Source organism: Gallinula chloropus (genome assembly GCF_964237585.1).
Source record: "Gallinula chloropus genome assembly, contig: HAP1_SCAFFOLD_177, whole genome shotgun sequence".
NCBI classification, from domain to species: Eukaryota; Metazoa; Chordata; class Aves; order Gruiformes; family Rallidae; genus Gallinula; species Gallinula chloropus.
The window spans coordinates 245,303-262,175 of NW_028168411.1; the positions used below are offsets into that span (position 1 = coordinate 245,303).

The 16,873-nt window shown below is 45.1% G+C and overlaps 2 protein-coding genes across 2 annotated transcripts; both read left to right on the forward strand.

Moving 5' to 3' along the window:
- Positions 1-2,275: 2,275 nt before the first annotated feature.
- On the forward strand, positions 2,276-14,581 carry LOC311204496 (protein PRRC1-like; the record flags this gene model as incomplete). Its single annotated transcript, XM_084280913.1, has 9 exons — positions 2,276-2,369; positions 5,229-5,615; positions 6,554-6,711; positions 8,889-8,991; positions 11,195-11,358; positions 12,789-12,892; positions 13,242-13,344; positions 14,175-14,247; positions 14,439-14,581. The coding sequence occupies 9 exons, from the start codon at positions 2,276-2,278 to the stop codon at positions 14,579-14,581; spliced, it is 1,329 nt and encodes a 442-aa protein (XP_084137039.1).
- Positions 14,582-14,767: 186 nt separating this feature from the next.
- LOC311204497 (acrosin-like) lies at positions 14,768-16,679 on the forward strand (the record flags this gene model as incomplete). The annotated part of the gene is made up of 4 exons (XM_084280914.1): positions 14,768-14,928; positions 15,261-15,526; positions 15,804-15,949; positions 16,320-16,679. The coding sequence occupies 4 exons, from the start codon at positions 14,768-14,770 to the stop codon at positions 16,677-16,679; spliced, it is 933 nt and encodes a 310-aa protein (XP_084137040.1).
- Between the last annotated feature and the right edge of the window lie 194 nt (positions 16,680-16,873).

Here is a 16,873-nt window from a genome sequence, read left to right on the forward strand (position 1 = left end):
TGTCAGACAGTCAAGGACTTTCTCAGCTCTTCATGAGAAAGGAGGGGCGAGGCCAGGACAGGTGACCTAACTGACCAAAGAGAGTATTCCACGCCAGTTACCTCCTGCCCAGGATATCGGGGGGCTGACGGGAGGAAGGCCGAGGGCGGCTCCGGGACGTGCGGTTCTTGGGGGACGGTCGGGTTCTGGGACGGCTCTGGGTGGCACGGCCTGAGTTGTGGGTTTGGTGAGAAACTGCACTGTGTATCAACAGCTTCATATATTTTTGCTCTAGAGTCCTGTCAACATTGTTATATTGTATCTTTCTGTTATCTTAGTAAACTCTCCTTATCCCAACCCACGGGCCTCTTATTTCTTGGTTTTGGGGTTATTTGCCCCTTCCTTTTCCCTTCCCTTACCTCTTACCCTCCCCTCCCCCCCTTCCCTTTTCCCTGCTCTTTTCCTTTAAGGAGCAGGCAGCTGTGTGGATCTCGGCTCTCAGCCGGGGTGAAACCACGACAGAGGTGAAATCAAGCAGCAGCTGAAAGGAGCCTTGATGAAAGAAAGTGTTTCTGGGAGGGTTTGGTCAGTGATTACAGATGTTGCACAGTGGGAAATTCTCTCTTTGTTTGCAGTGTATAATTGGAAGAAGAATGACTTTAGAAATACTTCTGCGAGGAGGAACGTGAACTCCCGTAGGTGAGTGAAAAGACAAAATCTTACTGCAAATTCTTCTGCTTAGTGAACTTTAGGGGAGGGCTGTGTAGCTCCTTTCTGAGGGATGCTGAGATGTGCTCATTCGTCAAGGTCAGTCTGTTCCCCACCAGGCAGTTACTGACCCTTTCATCCTGTCTGCAGAGAAGCTTTCAAGTTAATTGAAAAGGTACTCAGAACCCACAGTCCCTGGGTCATCAGAGGTTTTAGGAGGTGTGCTGCACAGGAACCATACTTGCTTTCCGAGTCTGGGCTCAAATGCTTAATCTTGAGTTACTTTATTTCCTCTTACAACACATACTGGTTGTAAGAGGAAATACACTTTCTCCTTTGTGATTTCAATGCTTTCATTTGCTTTTGATGCTCCTTAGCCTGTCCAGACTAACACTGGCATCCTACTTTTTGTATTTTTCAGTTTGGTCATAACAGTAATTTTCCCTCTACATTAAACATAGCTGTATACACATTTTAAACAGCAGTGAGGGTTTTTTCTTTTTTTTTAGAGGAACCCCCCCTGTATTTTTGTAAGTGGAGTTCTTTATAAATACCTGTGAGTACTTTTACTCAACACATTACCTAAGGCTTTTCCTCTGATACTTGTTAAATGTAGTAAGCTGTCAGTCCTCAGTAGCTACTGAGGTAATGGATATGATGGAAAATATTTTCCTGCCAATTTTTCAGACATAAATTCCTTTCTGTAGGGTTTTTATGTTATTAAAATGTCCTTATGGAATTGCTACCTCAGGGAGTGGTACAAACAATCTCGGTCTGGTTTACCAGACTTGGGAGGAAGCAGGGGGTTTTAGGTGACTTCCTCTGCACTGAAGAACAAAAATCTCCAGGTGTTAATCTTAGTCTTTCATCCTCTCCTTTTCATCTCCTGAGGCCTTTCTCTTAATTTAGGGGGTTTTAAATAAGCACATAGCTTTACTTTTCCACAAGTAGTGCACTGTACAGGTGTAGTCAAAGATGCTGGAAGATACTTTCAATGTAATGTGGCCTTCAAAAGAAAAGCCAAAGTTTTCAATTACTGTCACTTCTGATACTCACCAGAGCAGTACGAGACCTGGATTTTACAGGAATTGTGTGCAGTGGAGAACTTGTTCAGTGTAAATGAATGTCATTGTACTTCTAGGTAGGTTGGAAGTAAATTTCCCTGGTTTCTTGTGGCGTGTCTGGAGGTTTCTTTAGCTTCTCCTTTAAGCAGACAGGGTCATAGAGTTCAGGTCACGGAGTCTGGAGCCCTAGGCCCTTGCAAGCTCTGCCACTATGCCTGGTGTTGGAGAAAGTGCTTGCAGTCAGTTTGATGGTGGGTCGGGAGCATCTGTGGCAGTGCTTAAGCTGGAGAGGGCTCCAACTTCAGGGGTAGTTGTGGTTCTTTACGGGCAGAGGGGGGAGACTTCGTTCTCTGTCTCGCTTCTTGCCACCTTTTGCATCCTGTCATGCATCAGCTCTGAAAAGAACAGGTCCTTGGAGTTACTACAGCTCAGTATTGCAGCAAACACTATCCCTATTTCTCAAGATAAGCTTTTTCTTTATTTTCCTTTCTTTTTGTCTTACAGCTTTCTGTAGCTGAAGGAAAATGGTGGAAGAGAGTGGAATAGAGACAACTCCACCCGGTACACCCCCACCAAACACAGCAGGGGAGACTACAGCTGCTACCACTGCTGCTACAGGTAGGTCATTAGGTACAGAAACTTCCTCAGAAACTCAGTGATATTTATTCATGTCTTTTTAAAGCACAGCAGTTCATCCAGAGGTGTTGGGATCAACCTAGAGAGCTCTTCTCCAGGCTGATGGGAAGAATTTGTTTCTTTCTCATGGCAGTATGGCATACATCTGACAGAGAGTAGTGTAAATGTTTTTATTATTCTTGAAACTTTTTGATGAAGTCATGTGGATGCACTTAGGGTTTTTAAGGACGTGGGGACAGGGAATACTGGCCAGTACAGTGCACAGTGAGATGAGCAGCACAGAAGGGAGTTCAAACAAGTCTACAGTCTTGTGGGGGATAGTGAGAAACGTGGACGATCACTTGGATTTTACTATTGTGGGTGGTAATCAGAGCACTGAATCTGATTTTTCCAGAGTCTGAACCCCATGTGCTTGACTACCGAATGCTCAGTTTTCTGACACATCTGGTAACATTACCTTGAGTCACACTAGTGCCGTGGACTCCCGAGTGGAGCGCTCTTAGCCCCAGGAGGATGTGCTGGGCGATCCATTGGGTGCAGGAAGAAAATACCAGAGCATTCCTTTATAATAGTTTTATCTAAAAAAAGAAGAAAAATCAAGCTTTACTCATATTGAAGATACTTCTTGGCATATATTTCAGAAACCACCAGAGACGTGGTAAAAATGTCTGTAATATTAAATGCAAACAATATGTTGACAAATGGATTTGTCAGGAAATTCTGTTGGAAGGAGACATAGAAAACATTGCTGATGATTATAAGAAACAAGCATGAGAACAGATCACAGTATGGAAGGTTTGCTGTACAGATGTTCCTAACGTGTTTCTGCTTATGGTTTTTGCTAAATTCTGTTTCAGTAATGAAATACAGAAAGAACAACTTTATTGTCAAATGCTGAAGGAGGGCTGTGCTGGAGAAGCTGCATCCTCAACAGTGAATGATTTCTTTAATAAAAGCCATGTTTTTATTAAGACTGCCTCAGAGTAACCATTGATGGAGTGATTGCTTTGACTAGGCTAAAAATGGATTCTCGAATAAGGTTACCGATCTATTTCCACCCATGACATTTATTGACCGCCTCATTCATAGGCAAGTTACTGCAGCAGTGAAAGTGGAGCTGGTGCACAAAGGGCTACAGGATGCCAGCAGTGTGGTTAACTTTATAGAAGTTCTCTTTAAATAGTAGGGGTTGTTTTTAGCTGCACCTTGTAATGGTAGAGGAAGTGACCGTGAAACTTTTGTGCATCGCACAGAGGTTTGCTGGTTGTCTTGTGGCAAGGGATTTAAATATGGCTTCAGCTTTCTTCTTGTACCAAAACAGACTTGCAGACTCGCTGACATTTTCTGTGATGACAAGTGGCCATCAGCAGTGTGCTACCCAGTAGTTATTTAAAAAAACCCCAAAACACACTTACAGTTTGTCCCTTCAAGATAAAGGTGGTTTATCCCTTCAAGATAAAGGTGGTGTTTTAAGAAGGAGTTACCTACTTCTTTGTAAGAAAGTCATGCGTTTGAGAAAATTGTTATTTGAAAGTGTTTATGTTGTCAATGCATTCCTGTTGCCAAAATCATTGCAAGTGTCACACAAAAAACCCTTTCCACTCTGTATATGTAAATTGGCAAAGAGAATTTCCTGAGCTATGTAAAAATCTTCCAGATGAATTAGCTTTGGTGGATTTTGAGCCCATTTGTTAGGAATACCAAAGTGCAACACCTTCTGATGATTTTTCCAGAAGAATTGAATGACATCAAGGAAGATGAACATTTGCTAGCTGAATTTCAAGATAAGCCTTCATATACTTGATGGCTGGGAGACGAAAACAAATAGCATGATTTTGTAAGCACATCCAGCAACACCTTTTCATTTGGGTCTGTGTGTCTTTGTAAGGCATTTTTTCCAGGTGTGACAACCATTAAAGCCATAATCGGAATATAGAACCAGACCTCCAAATTGCTGATGTAAAATTAATGAGGCTTCTGTAGTAACATTGCTCACACTACAATATTATTAATGGTATTCTATAGTGTGCTAACCATTAATAACATAACATATTGTTTTATGAATATACTATTCAAATACTAATTTTCAGTGGGAGCAGAAGAGTTTCTTGATCTTTATCTCATCCTTTTAATATTTCTGTTCTGTATGTTTTAAAATCTATGGAATATACTAGGACAGTGGCCCATGTAAGTATTTTGTAGCTATGTTGGGGGTGTGCATGTTCCATTTTTTATTGACTGGTGTGCGTGATAAAGTTTGGAAACGACCTCCTTACGGTAACTTGGCACGTCACTTGACTGTCATCAATGTTTAGGCTGAGTGCAGTTTCACATCTGAGCTGATCCAACAGCTTAGTGCTGTAAAAACCAGTGTTTTCTGTTTCTCTGGCTTAATTTTCTGTCTAAATTTGGTTTAGAGAACAAAATTGGCTTATCCAAGGATCAGCTGGGGGCCAGACTGAAACACAGAAAGCAGAGCGTTTAGGAGCCTGGGTAGCTGGGTGCCAGGGAAGAGAGGGCTGCCTGGGGCTCAGCGTGCTAGCTGGAAATTTCTGAGGCCCACTTCATCTGCTACAAAATGGGTGGTCAAATGTTGACTCGTCTTTTTAGCTGTGATAAATAGGGTCAGAGAAGAAAAGAGATTCCAGGCTACTATCTCCAGAAATTGAGGGCAATTGGTGGTGGTTGCAAACTCAAGCAGTACTAAACTTTTTTCCATTGAAAGGAGAAAAGCAGACTTGGTCAAAACTTACTTGTAAACTAGCTGAACAATTACATACCTGAATCTCTGAGATGAAGGCTCGGTGTTTCTAAAATTCCATTTGTCTTTTTTTCCCCTAGCTTTGTCCAGTCCCCTTGCTACACCAAGCCTGTCATCTTCTCCTGAGTGCTCAGCACCTCTGGCAGCTGGAGCATCTCCACTTCCTCCTCCTATGATGACTTCATCTTCTTTTCCACTTGTGCCATCTGCAACAGTTTCTACTATGGCGCCACCTCTAACTCCAGCCCGACCTCCAGTTGCCCCTTCGTCTTTTAGTACCTCTGTGTCGCAGTTCTCTACAGCTCCTTCATTAAGCTCTACTGCTGGCTCTGGTCTTCCTGCACCTCCTGCTGGTCCCCCGATTTCAGGATTTTCCATGTCTTCAACATATGATATCACCAGAGGCCACGCTGGTCGAGCACCACAGAGCCCACTGATGCCATCATTCTCTGCACCTCCCGTCACAGGTAACCTTTTGTATATAGACCTTTGTGCTTGTGAGACAGGATGAGGGGTCTCCTGGGTGGCTACTTCAGCAGTCTGCTAGAGTCCCACAAGTTCAGCTTCTTTAGTATTCTTGTGACACTTAATTACTGAGTAGCTGCGCTCGGAGGAATGGAGAATGGCCTTTGAAGTACGATCACGGTGTAGGACAAGAGTCCTCTTCCACAGAGTTCTGCTAGCACTCAGGCTCACAGAAAAGTGTTTGAGAGCAGTATTTTAAAATGTGCCCAGGAAAGCCCAGCTGACCATTTATTTCTGTGTTGCTGCTGTTCAGCTCAGAGGCAATTTCAGCCATTGTATTTCCACGGAATGGTAAGGTATCTCAGGCTGTAATCTCCTAATGGGCAAGTTTTTGTTCTGAGAAGCTCGCTATCTGTAAGAAGTCGTCCGTCACATGAGAGTAGCTTCTCTTTTCTTGCTTCTGGCTACTAAATTGCATCAGGACAGTGAAAAATACTTGCCTGCCATGCAAGCGAGTGCTGTAGTTGCTGAACTGAGGTGATTTTCTACTAGCCTAATGGAAACTTAGCTCTTCAGCTGCAGTTGAGTCAGGCTTTAACCATTGTTTGTGACATGTCTTATAAGCAGTCTGTCCAGAAAGACCTATGGAAATTTGAAGACAATAAAAAGCACCACTCTTAAGCTAACATGTCTTTGTTTAATTTTACACATCAGGTGCAGGTAGGCTCGGTTCTATGAGCAGATATTGTTGAACTCATTCACAGTAGTTGCCTCTGCTAAACTCTAACAAGCAGGATTGTTCTGGGGCCTTCAAGAAATGAAAGGAATCAGCCCAGTATTATTCTATTCTTCCTGTTCATTTTCCTGTAAAACAATTGCATGTTGCTACGGCATAAGAAATGAAACGCAGTACTTGTGTCTTGTTTTTCCCTCTTCCTAGGTGTCTTCACAGATCCTATTACTCAGCAAGCAACTTTCTCTTCCCCTTTGGCTCCTGGAACTGGTTCTGCAATCACTTTTCCTGAGGAGCTTGAAGACCCCAGAGTAGCTACTGCCCAAGGTGGAACACCTGCTGGAGGGCTGTGGGGGTTTATAAAGCTCTGTGGTTTTGTATGTTACCTTTCAGGAGGAACTACCATTTTTTGTTGTCTCTAACAAGATACAACTTTTAAGGGCATGTTGCTCTAGGTCCTGTCTTTCCTCTGTCCTCATTTGCAAGGTGGCTGTTTTTTGCTGAAACTGTGCTGCTTTCCTTTCCAGAAGAGGAATGACTACATAAATGCAGGCATCTTGGTGCTCGTGACAGGGAGATCCTTCTACCTTAGAGGTTTTGTCACATGCTCTTAAATCATGGGAAATGTCAGAACCTCTTTGATTCTTTGCACATCCTGGGTTTTTTTATCATTTCCTAATGAACTGAATTGTTTTTTTAGGGAATGCAAGTCCTGCCTGTTCTAAACCAAACAAGTCTCCTCAGGGAGAGGGAAATAAGTGTTTCTTCCACTGAGGAGGGGTTTCTTAAGAGGTGTCTGTGGTATTTGGTAGGATTTTTTCTATTCCGCTAGAGGGCACGGAGTGTATAATGCAGAACAGATAATCCTTGTGGTGCGATCTAATCGTAGAGAGGAAATAAGCCGCAACAACTGACAGCATCTCATGAGCCTGTAACCTTTTTGGAGCTGTGACATGCTACATCTGAGTAGTGTTGTGAAGGCTGTGGCAGAAAGATGCAGGGACTGTGTGTGAGCTCTGAGCTGTCTTCAGGAGCAACACGACTATCTGTACTGTAAATCGGAAGGAAGAATCAAGATTGACGTCCCAGTGGGACTGGAGACTTTTGGAGGGGCTTTCAAGGCCTTTTGAAGAAGAAAATCTGGAAGAATGAGTTGTGTGTGACGTGGCAGAGGGAGCCCTCCCTTACTCCAGTCATCTTGACAGTGCTACAGTCTTAAAGAGCAAGATTAATCGTCGATCAGTATGGTGAGAGCAGAGTTGTCGTGCTGCTTTTTTCTAGGGCACGTGTCTTATAATCATAAAAAGACAGCTTCTTTGGTCTTCAAGTGAAAATGTCTTCCAGTCACCATATTCCTCTTGCTTTTTTGCGATAGAAGGTAATGTTCCAGAAGAGAAGGTTTTCCTTGTGACATGATTTTGTAGCCCGTTTGAAAGGGCAGTAGTGAATTAGTTGAAAAGCCAATCTCATCCACGTTATTGTTGCCTGTATACCAGTAGGATCCAGCAAGTGACCTATGTCTGTTTCTGGAGAATGTGTATGATTGACTTCAACCCAAATGTAGATTCTTTGATTGGAGTATTAAATGTTGTACGTGCTCTGTGTTTTCCATGACCTCTGAGAATTTCCTAGGTGGAAGAATGAGGAATCATTAGTTGTACTGAAGCTGTCAAGTGTTGGATGTGTGGAAGCACACGTCAGAGTCAGGTTTTTAAACATCAGACAGAATCTGTGAGGCTTAACTGTCAGTTGTTGCAGAAATGCAAGCTGGATTCTCTGTTGAAGTGCATACACGGCAGTGCTGCAGTTATCTCTGTTTCTGCTCTTGAAATCGATTGAACTACCTTTTTTGCTCTGCTGTTCTTCAGAAATCCAACACCATTCTTTCAGATGTCCCTCAAGGTAGATAATAGGCCAGCAAGACCCTGTCAGTGTTTGTGCTTACATTTAATGAACTTTTAGGTCTGTCAGCAGCTCCACCTGGAATTTGGCTGGAGAAGATAGAGCGTTTTTTCAGCGTTGTTTAGAATCTACTTATAAATTGAGGAATTTCAGCTCAATTTCAGCTGTAAAAATATTTGTTAGTAATGGGCCATTCAAAAATAGGTCCTCTTGTCTGTAAGGTCATAAAAAAGAGGCTCTTCAGTTGGAGTTGTCACAGTTTGAGTCTAGCTACCGAGTCTGATGATAGCTGTAATTAGCATTTGTTAAATGTTCAAGACTTCCCGTCCCAGAATAGGAGGAAATCAAGTGTGTTGCCCACCATCACTGGCAGGCCTGTTTCTGCATTGGTGCGTGAGAGGATGGCGGTGATGATATTTGGCCTTTGCTGTATCCGAAAAGTCACGCACTCCTAGTCACGTCTTGCAGCATTTGTGCTGGGGAATGAGATGCACCAGGCATTACAAAGTGTAAATGTGGTAAGAAGACCACGAAGCAGCTTAATACTTGGGTTTTGTTTGGTTGGTTTTTAACTGTGCTATTGTGAGTTTCTTGGGGAAAAACGAGAAAATAATATGGAAGTCTGTTTGCTTATGTTTAGGGTGTAGCTGAGAATCCCACGGTGAAGTCTGTTCTTGATAAACCCAAACATTCAGTGGAGACCATGATTACACCGCTGGACCCTGGCATGGTTCCATATATCAGTAAGTATTTGTGACAAACCATTAAGTAATGCATAGAATGTTAGATTAATGTAACAGCACTTGAAGTTTATCTGGAGAGTGTGTTAATTCTGTCACAGTTACGTGGTGATTTCTCAGGTGCGTTGTCCAGTGAGACTCTCACTCTGCAGGCTGATTTTTTTATGTGCGTCTTAAGGTTCATTTACTTGTGTATTCTGCTGTAGTTTAGGTAGTAGCATAGTAATACCCTTCAGTTCAGGTTGTGAGAGATGAGCAAGTTACAGAGAACAAAACGGTGACAAGTCCTTGTCTGTAATCTGGAAGTCACATACTTTTTTCCCTCCCTGTTTCTCTGTTTGAGGGAGTGATATGGAATTGAGTTTAAAATATGCTGTATGTGTTCTGTTGGATCTGGTGATTAAATCCCGGTGTGTAAGGTATCGCACTGAGGGTCGACAAGCCGAAAGGTAAGCGTGCTCACAACGGTGTTTACATCGCTTTTGAGGCTTTCTTCTGACTTTCAGCTGTTCTGCTTTTCTAGCCCAACAGTATTTATACTATTTTAGGAAGCTCAGCAAACTTGAAGCAGTTCCTGAAACACTTGGGAAGAACATTGAAAAGGCTAAAACAGTCTAATAAAGTCTCAACTACCAGAGGGGAGGTTGTGGGGAGGTGGGCAATGGTCTCTTCAGCCAGGTGAGAGGAGATAGGAGAAGGGGAAATGGCACAAAGCTGCGCCAGCAGAGGTTTAGATTGGATATTAGAAAGAAATGTTTACTGAAAGGGTTGATGATCTACAAAGGTCTCTTCCAGTCGTATGATTCTGTGATTCTGTGAAGTATTGCTGAGCATTGAGCCTGGAATGAAAAGCATAGTATCTCAGTTAGAGCTTTAAAATGAATAGGAAGGAGCAGCATTGTGGTAGTCACAATTTTGTGTTTTACTAAAGTACATTCATGTCACGTCTAACTGAGCTGAGATTTCTACAATTTGTCAGAGTACTGGACAGGTTTTATGGGTTGGGTTTTTGTTTGGCTGGTTTAGGTGTTTTTTCCTTGCTGTGTTTTGTTTGTTTGTTTTGTTTTGCTTTTTGCTTTTGTTGCAGCAGTCTGGTGAGCAGTCCTCCTTCTTAGTTGTGCTAGTGCTGCTCTTTGCATGTAGGTGAAGCTGGTCAGGAAACTGATGAGGCAGAGAAGAAAGCATTAACACCTTTGTGCGCTTTGTTTTTCTGAGCTGTCACTCAATTGGACCTGTGGTGTGATCCAGCTGACCACATTGCTGCACCATTGTACTAAAGCAGTGGGCAATATGTGGAATAAAACGGGATCATCTCTCATAGGGGGAAAGGGTGAATCAGCTTGGTCTCGGTAGTCTGGGGAAGACTTAAGGGGGGATCTGGTCAATACTCCTAAATATCTGAAGGGAGAATGGGGCCAGACTCTTTTCAGTGACAGGACACGGGGTAATGGGCACAAACTGGAACGCAGAAGGTTCTCTTCCATTCCCTACCATTCTTTGATTCTCTTGAGTGCATCCAGGCAGCTTCTGAGTATGTTTGAGGATGGAGACTTCCTCGTGGTTCTGGACAACCTGTGCCAATGCTTGGTTACCTTCATGGTTAAAAAGATCCTTCAGATGTTTGTATGGAACCTCCTTTGTTTCAGTTTGTGCCCATTGCTTCTGCTCCTGTCCATGGGCACCACCAAAAAGAGTCTGGCTTCTTCCTCTTTGCAGGCTCCCTTCAGATATGTGTACAAATCAGTGAGATCCCTCTGGCTTTATCTTCTGCAGGCTGAACGTGCCTATCTCTGTCAGTCTTTCCCCCTAAAAGAGAGATTCTAGCCCAGTGGTTCATCTAGTTCAATATTCTGTCTTCAGCAGAAGCAGCAGGAGGTGAATGTCAGGATTATTCTTCTAAATCCATGAGTTGTCATCTTAAATGAGCACTATGCTTTGTTTCAGGTGCAGAATACGCCTCAGTTCCTGTTGTCCTTTTTTCATTGATGAATCACTTAGGAAGTAAAAGTTAGGTGACTAGCTAAATTAAGTGACTTCTGCTTCAGGAAAGAACTTTTGTGCAACGTGTGAGAAAGAGAAAACCAACTGAAGCATAGTCTTAAGATGTAGAATGTATTTAAACTGGCTTGTAATGGGAATGAAGAATAGTACACGCTCATAGATATACATCTCTCTCTATATATATACACACACCTGTGTTTTACAGAAACTGGGAGAGAACTGGACATAGTGGTTACTTCTACCAAAGAGGTGAAAGTTGCAGCCATTCGAGATGCCTTTCAAGAAGTCTTTGGAATGGCCGTTGTTACTGGAGAGGCTGCGCAGTCTAACATCGCACCCCAACCTGTGGGCTACGCTGCAGGTTTAAAAGTAAGTACTAAAGTACCTCCAGCACAGAGAAGGGCAATGGAAACGTAGGATGAGAGAGTGGTTTGGTTTGGAAATGACCTTACAAATTGTCCTCAGTAGAGGGGGCTGAAACTCTCTGCACTAGACCACACTGCTCAAAGCCACATCGAGCCTGACCTTAAGCACTTCCAGGGATGGGGCATTGACCCAGAAAAATCTGATTTTCCCTAAGGGGAATGTCAGTCTGTGGCATTGGGAGACTTCTCCTTTTCTTGTTTTTGGTGTAACTTGCCGCCTGTTCCGTTAGATCATTCTGAAGCTGCTTGTTGGAATAGCCTTTGGGGTTCTTGTGCAAACGCGGTCACAGCAGTGAAGAACATTTATGTCCATTTTCTTCTAAAGCAGTTGATTGCCATCACATCTGGCATGCATTGTGATATGACTGTAGTTTGAAAGTGTATCAGGCATTTGTTCTTAGTCTGTCACTAGCACAGTACTTTGGGATGAAAACTAAACATGAGAAATTGAATAGGAAAAATGTAATCAGAAGTTAAGAGAGCCTTTGAGACTGGGTTGTCTCCCAACTAATTCTGTAGGTGAAAGACAGGTTGATCAACACTTGCCAAGGATCTTCCTGAACAGCTCCATTCTTACATTTAGTATGTAGGAATTCATTGTGCAGCTTTTCAAACAGCTGTGCTGGCCCAGAAGAAGAGTTAGCAAGGGTTGTTTCACCACCTTTTAAAAATACACAGTTGTTCCTTGTATCTAGGTGGAACCATCTCCTTGGCCAATACCTAAACCCAGTGACACCAACGATTTTGTATTCTGTTTCTTCAATGTAAGCAAACCATTTCCTCCATAAAAAGGAGGTATTTTCTCCTAACTGCTGTGGCAGCATTCACAGCGGAGTGAAGCTTATCCTCATAGCAATGTATTAGCTGAAACAATTTTATATGGAGGTAAAGGAGAAAAATAGACATGTTGCTTTACCTGATTAGCTACTGCAGCGTAGTGGTAATAGTGTTTGTATGGCAACTCAGAGTGAGAACAGGGTTGGAGTAAATGATTCCTTAGCTGGATAGGTACCAGAACAGAGAGGGTCTCTTCACTGGACAGAGTTGGTCCAAAGCTCTGAAAGGATCAAAGCACAACAGATCTTAAGATGCAAAAATGTTGATGTGAGTAACAGGATATATTCTGATACTTCAGTGAGTTTTATCATAGCTTGTGTTACTGTTTGAGATTCCTGTTTGGGAAAGGCTATGGTGCTTTTTCATGACTTTTGTTTCTTGTTTTTCTACTGTTGATAAAAAGAGTAATTTTTCAAAATCGCTGTTTTCTGTTTAACTTGAAAATTCTGCTCCAGAGGGGTTTTTTGCACTCATCTCTGAGTGTTGTATGATGTGATTGAAAGAGAATGTTGTCTAACAGATCATGTTCCCATGTAGGGAGCCCAAGAAAGAATAGACAGCTTGCGCCGGACTGGAGTAATCCATGAAAAACAGCCTGCTGTATCGGTAGAAAACTTCATTGAGGAATTGCTTCCTGACAAGTGAGAACTTGAAATATATCCCTGAGGTGGGGAGAGGGCTGTTTCTCATTGACTCAAAGGGTCTTGCTTCCAGTGCTTTAAAGAAAAAAATGTCATTTATATGTAGACACATATAAAATACATGAAACAACAGGAACCATAGAATTCTTTAGATGGGAACACAGGCACTACAGTTTTTCGTATATACATGAACTGATACATGCAAATTTGATTTGAAAAATGCTGGGATGCCTTGATGTAAGTCATTGTTACATTTTTAACTACAGTTGTACTAGAGGTTGTAAAACGGTCATCATTCAAGGGCTAACATGTTTCTTTTCAACAGACTCTAACTTGGCTGTAATTGCAGGTGGTTTGACATTGGATGTCTGATTATCGAGGATCCAATTCATGGAATTCATCTGGAAGCTTTTACCCAAGCAACACCAGTGCCTTTGCAATATGTTCAGCAGGCGAGTTTTCTGTTTTCTTATTAAAGTTGGATTAAGACTTAGGATTTAAGATTTAATTTATGATGTCAGCTCTTACTGGTAGTAGCTACACTTGAATTTCTTAGTTTATAAAATGAGGATCAAAAATATTTTTGAGTCATGCATTGCCTAAAAATCTTCAGGCCTTTGTAGAAAAGCAGTTCTCCCTTGGGAGTCTTCATTCTGCAGTACATGGCACTTGAGCCGCTGATTTTAATTCTTGTTAAAGAAGAAGAAATATTCCAAGAAGTTAACCAAGGAAAAAATAACCTCAAAGTACTCCCTCAGAAAAGGAAGTACAGCTTTAATTATTGAATTGTTGTCATCAATCTGATTCCATGACTCACAAATGTTTAGATAGATAAGAATCCTCACTCTTGCTTAGGTACAGAAGGAGGTCTTGTAGCTCAAGTAATGCACTAAGCAAGTGCACCTAGGAGGTGCAGTAAGCACTCTTACCCGTCCAAAGGCTCATTTTCCTTTCTTTAGCTTACTTCCCAGATGTGTTTGAGTGTCATCTAATGCCAACAAAATGGCATCACCAGTGAGGTGTCTGTGTGAGCACGTTAGCAATTGAGCAGAGCAGGCTTCTTATCAGTCCTTCCTTCCGCCCTTCTTCAAAAGCAGAGCTGTTAGCAAAGCAGGTCAGTACGTTTACCCCTAAACTAAAGAGTGTCAAAGCACTGACCCAAACACATTTCTGTCCCCATGAAAATTTATCTTTATGGGTAACCCCAGGGGTGTCCAAGCACCACTTCTGTCCTCTCTTCAGCTTGGAACGCCCCCATGCTGCCCCTCCCCTCGCCCCATAGGCTGTGCCTAGCACCTGGAACCAGTGGATCTGTGACATCAGCCCTGCGGCCAAGGGCACCCCAGGCAACGGGAGTACTGTGAGCACTCTGTCAGCTGCTGCGCTGTGGGTAACAAGCTCTGCTTGCTTCTTGCAGCTACCACGTTCTCCTGCTGCTCCTCCTGACAGACATGAAACTGCTCTCCTTCCTCATTTTGCTGTCCTTGTGCTGGCCTGTGCAGGGCACATGGGATACCTGCTGGTAAGTGGCCCTTGGCTCTTGAAGGTAGCATGGGCAAGCCTTATGGGATTCACTGGAGGGTTTCCACTTGTCCCCCATGGTCACGCCACGGCTTCCTGAACCCCCTGTGGGGCCCTCGGATCTTTGCCAGCACCCAGGCTGCTGGCACCGCTTGTCTACGGGGCTAAAGCCAAAACAGAGGCAGATGGGTGCACGCTCCATGGCGTTCCCTGGCCCTCCTGTCCATACAGCACCTTGCGGGGAGGGAAGACGGCTGACCTTCAGCCTGAACAGCAGCAAGTCATTGAGCAGGACAGTAACGATCTTCTGCTTACAGGACCTGCGGGCACCGGCCCATGGCCTGGAACTCAGGCATGTCGCGTGTTGTGGGCGGCAGAGATGCCCAGAAGGGAGCCTGGCCCTGGATTGTGAGCATCCAGAATCCCTGGAACGTGGGCACAGGGCATATATGCGGAGGCTCCCTGATCCACCCACAGTGGGTCCTTACAGCAGCCCACTGTTTCATCAACGTCTGGTAAGGAGGAGTAGGGAACAGCACACAACACTCCCAGCTGCCCTGCCCACAGCACCTCAGGCTACCCTCACCCCATCCCGTTCCATTCGCCCGCTGGACACCCACTGTCTGGACTCTCCCCAGCCCAGCTCAGGAGAAAGGTGGGCTCACGCCACTGCTTCCCAGCAGCCTCCAGCTCCAAGTTCCTGGTGCCCAAGGCGTGCTAGGGTGGTTGGGCCCTCTGTAGCACCACTTTCCTCTCTGCCTTGTCAAGAGCAGGTGGCAGACAACGGCTGGGCTGTGACAGCACGTAGCTCCGCTGGCTCTGAGTGCTCTCTCTGTCTGCCTTCCAGGGACGTCAGCATGTGGCATGTGGTCATCGGTGCCACGCAGTTGACGCGGCTGGGTCCTGAGGCACAAGTGCGCCGTATCATGCAGGTGATTGTTCACGAGCACTACAGCAACATCACACAGAAGAATGACATCGCGCTTATGGAATTGGACCAGCCTGTCCAGTGCAATGACTACATCCAGCTTGCCTGTGTGCCTGATGCCTCGCTGAGAGTTTCAGAGCTGACCAACTGCTATGTCAGCGGCTGGGGCTCCACAACTGCAAGATGTGAGTTCCTGAGCACTCCTTGTGTCCTGAGAGCAAGCATGGAACACTGGGGAGGCGGGCTGGGCTTTCAGGCAGCAGAGGCGAAATGTCGACACAGTCAGGTTGCATGGGGATGTGTGCCTAGAGAGAGGAGGCGGGCCTGACCCATTAGTCAAAGCAAGACACAAAGCAAACACTGCTACAGTGCATTCTGGAGGCCAAGCCAAGCCCTAGGCAAGGGGCTTACCCAGACCAGGGAGGAGAACCAGGAATGAGCTGCTGCATTCTTTGCTCACAGCTGCAGAAGCCACCGACAGGCTGCAGGAGGCCAAGGTCTACCTCATCGACATCAAGCAGTGTAACAGCAGCAACTGGTACCGAGGGGCCATCCACAGCCACAACCTGTGTGCTGGTTATCCCCAGGGTGGCATCGACACCTGCCAGGTAGGAGTCTGCGACAAACCGGTCCCCAGCACCACTAGCAGCCCTGTCACAACAGCCCAAAGTTCTGCTGGCATGGGCTTTGCCTGGCAAGTCACCTTCCCAGCACTGCTGGGACTTGCCTCTCCTTCCCCATGAGCATGTCCTTGTCCGGTGCCCCACCTTGGCCCACCTAGGGCTCTTGATAGCCTGTAGGCCCACATCCCAGTCCTGGCAGATGAGTCTTCTGTGCATCCAGCATCACTGCGCGGAGCTGAGGGAGAGTCAATCCCCTCAGAGGCAAGAGGGGGATCTCTGGCTCATGGGAAGGAGCTAGCCATAGTGCTGACAATGGCCACCCAACACCACCTTCATGCTCTCTCCTTCCCCTCAGGGTGACAGTGGTGGCCCCCTTGTCTGCCAGGACAAGAATGCCGAGTACTTCTGGCTCGTGGGATTGACCAGCTGGGGCACAGGCTGTGCAAGAGCAAGGCGGCCTGGCATCTACACGTCCACCCAGCACTTCTATGAATGGATCCTGGTCCAGATGGGAGCCAGCTCGGCATTCAGGAGTACCCCAACAGCACAGGCATGGAGTCACTTCCTCACCACCTCAAGACCATGGCAGAAGCCAGCCCCAACACCAGCTCCAGCGGGTGGGCCTACCTCCTGCCCATTTCCCATTGAGAAACTGGTGCAGTTCTTCACTGGGGTGCGGGAGCTCCTGCGGGGCATGTGGGAAGACAAGGCATGAGGAAGCAGGAGGGACAGCGTCCAGGCTGGGCAGCATGGTACCACCGCTGTCTGCTGCTGGGCCAATGGCCTCTGATACGCAGCGTCAGAGGCCTGCTCTGTCTCGCCCACATTCCTCAGGGTTTCACACAGTTGCTGATTTCAGCCCAGTTCTTGAAATAAAGTTGCCCATTTTCACTGTTCACCAAGCTTCGG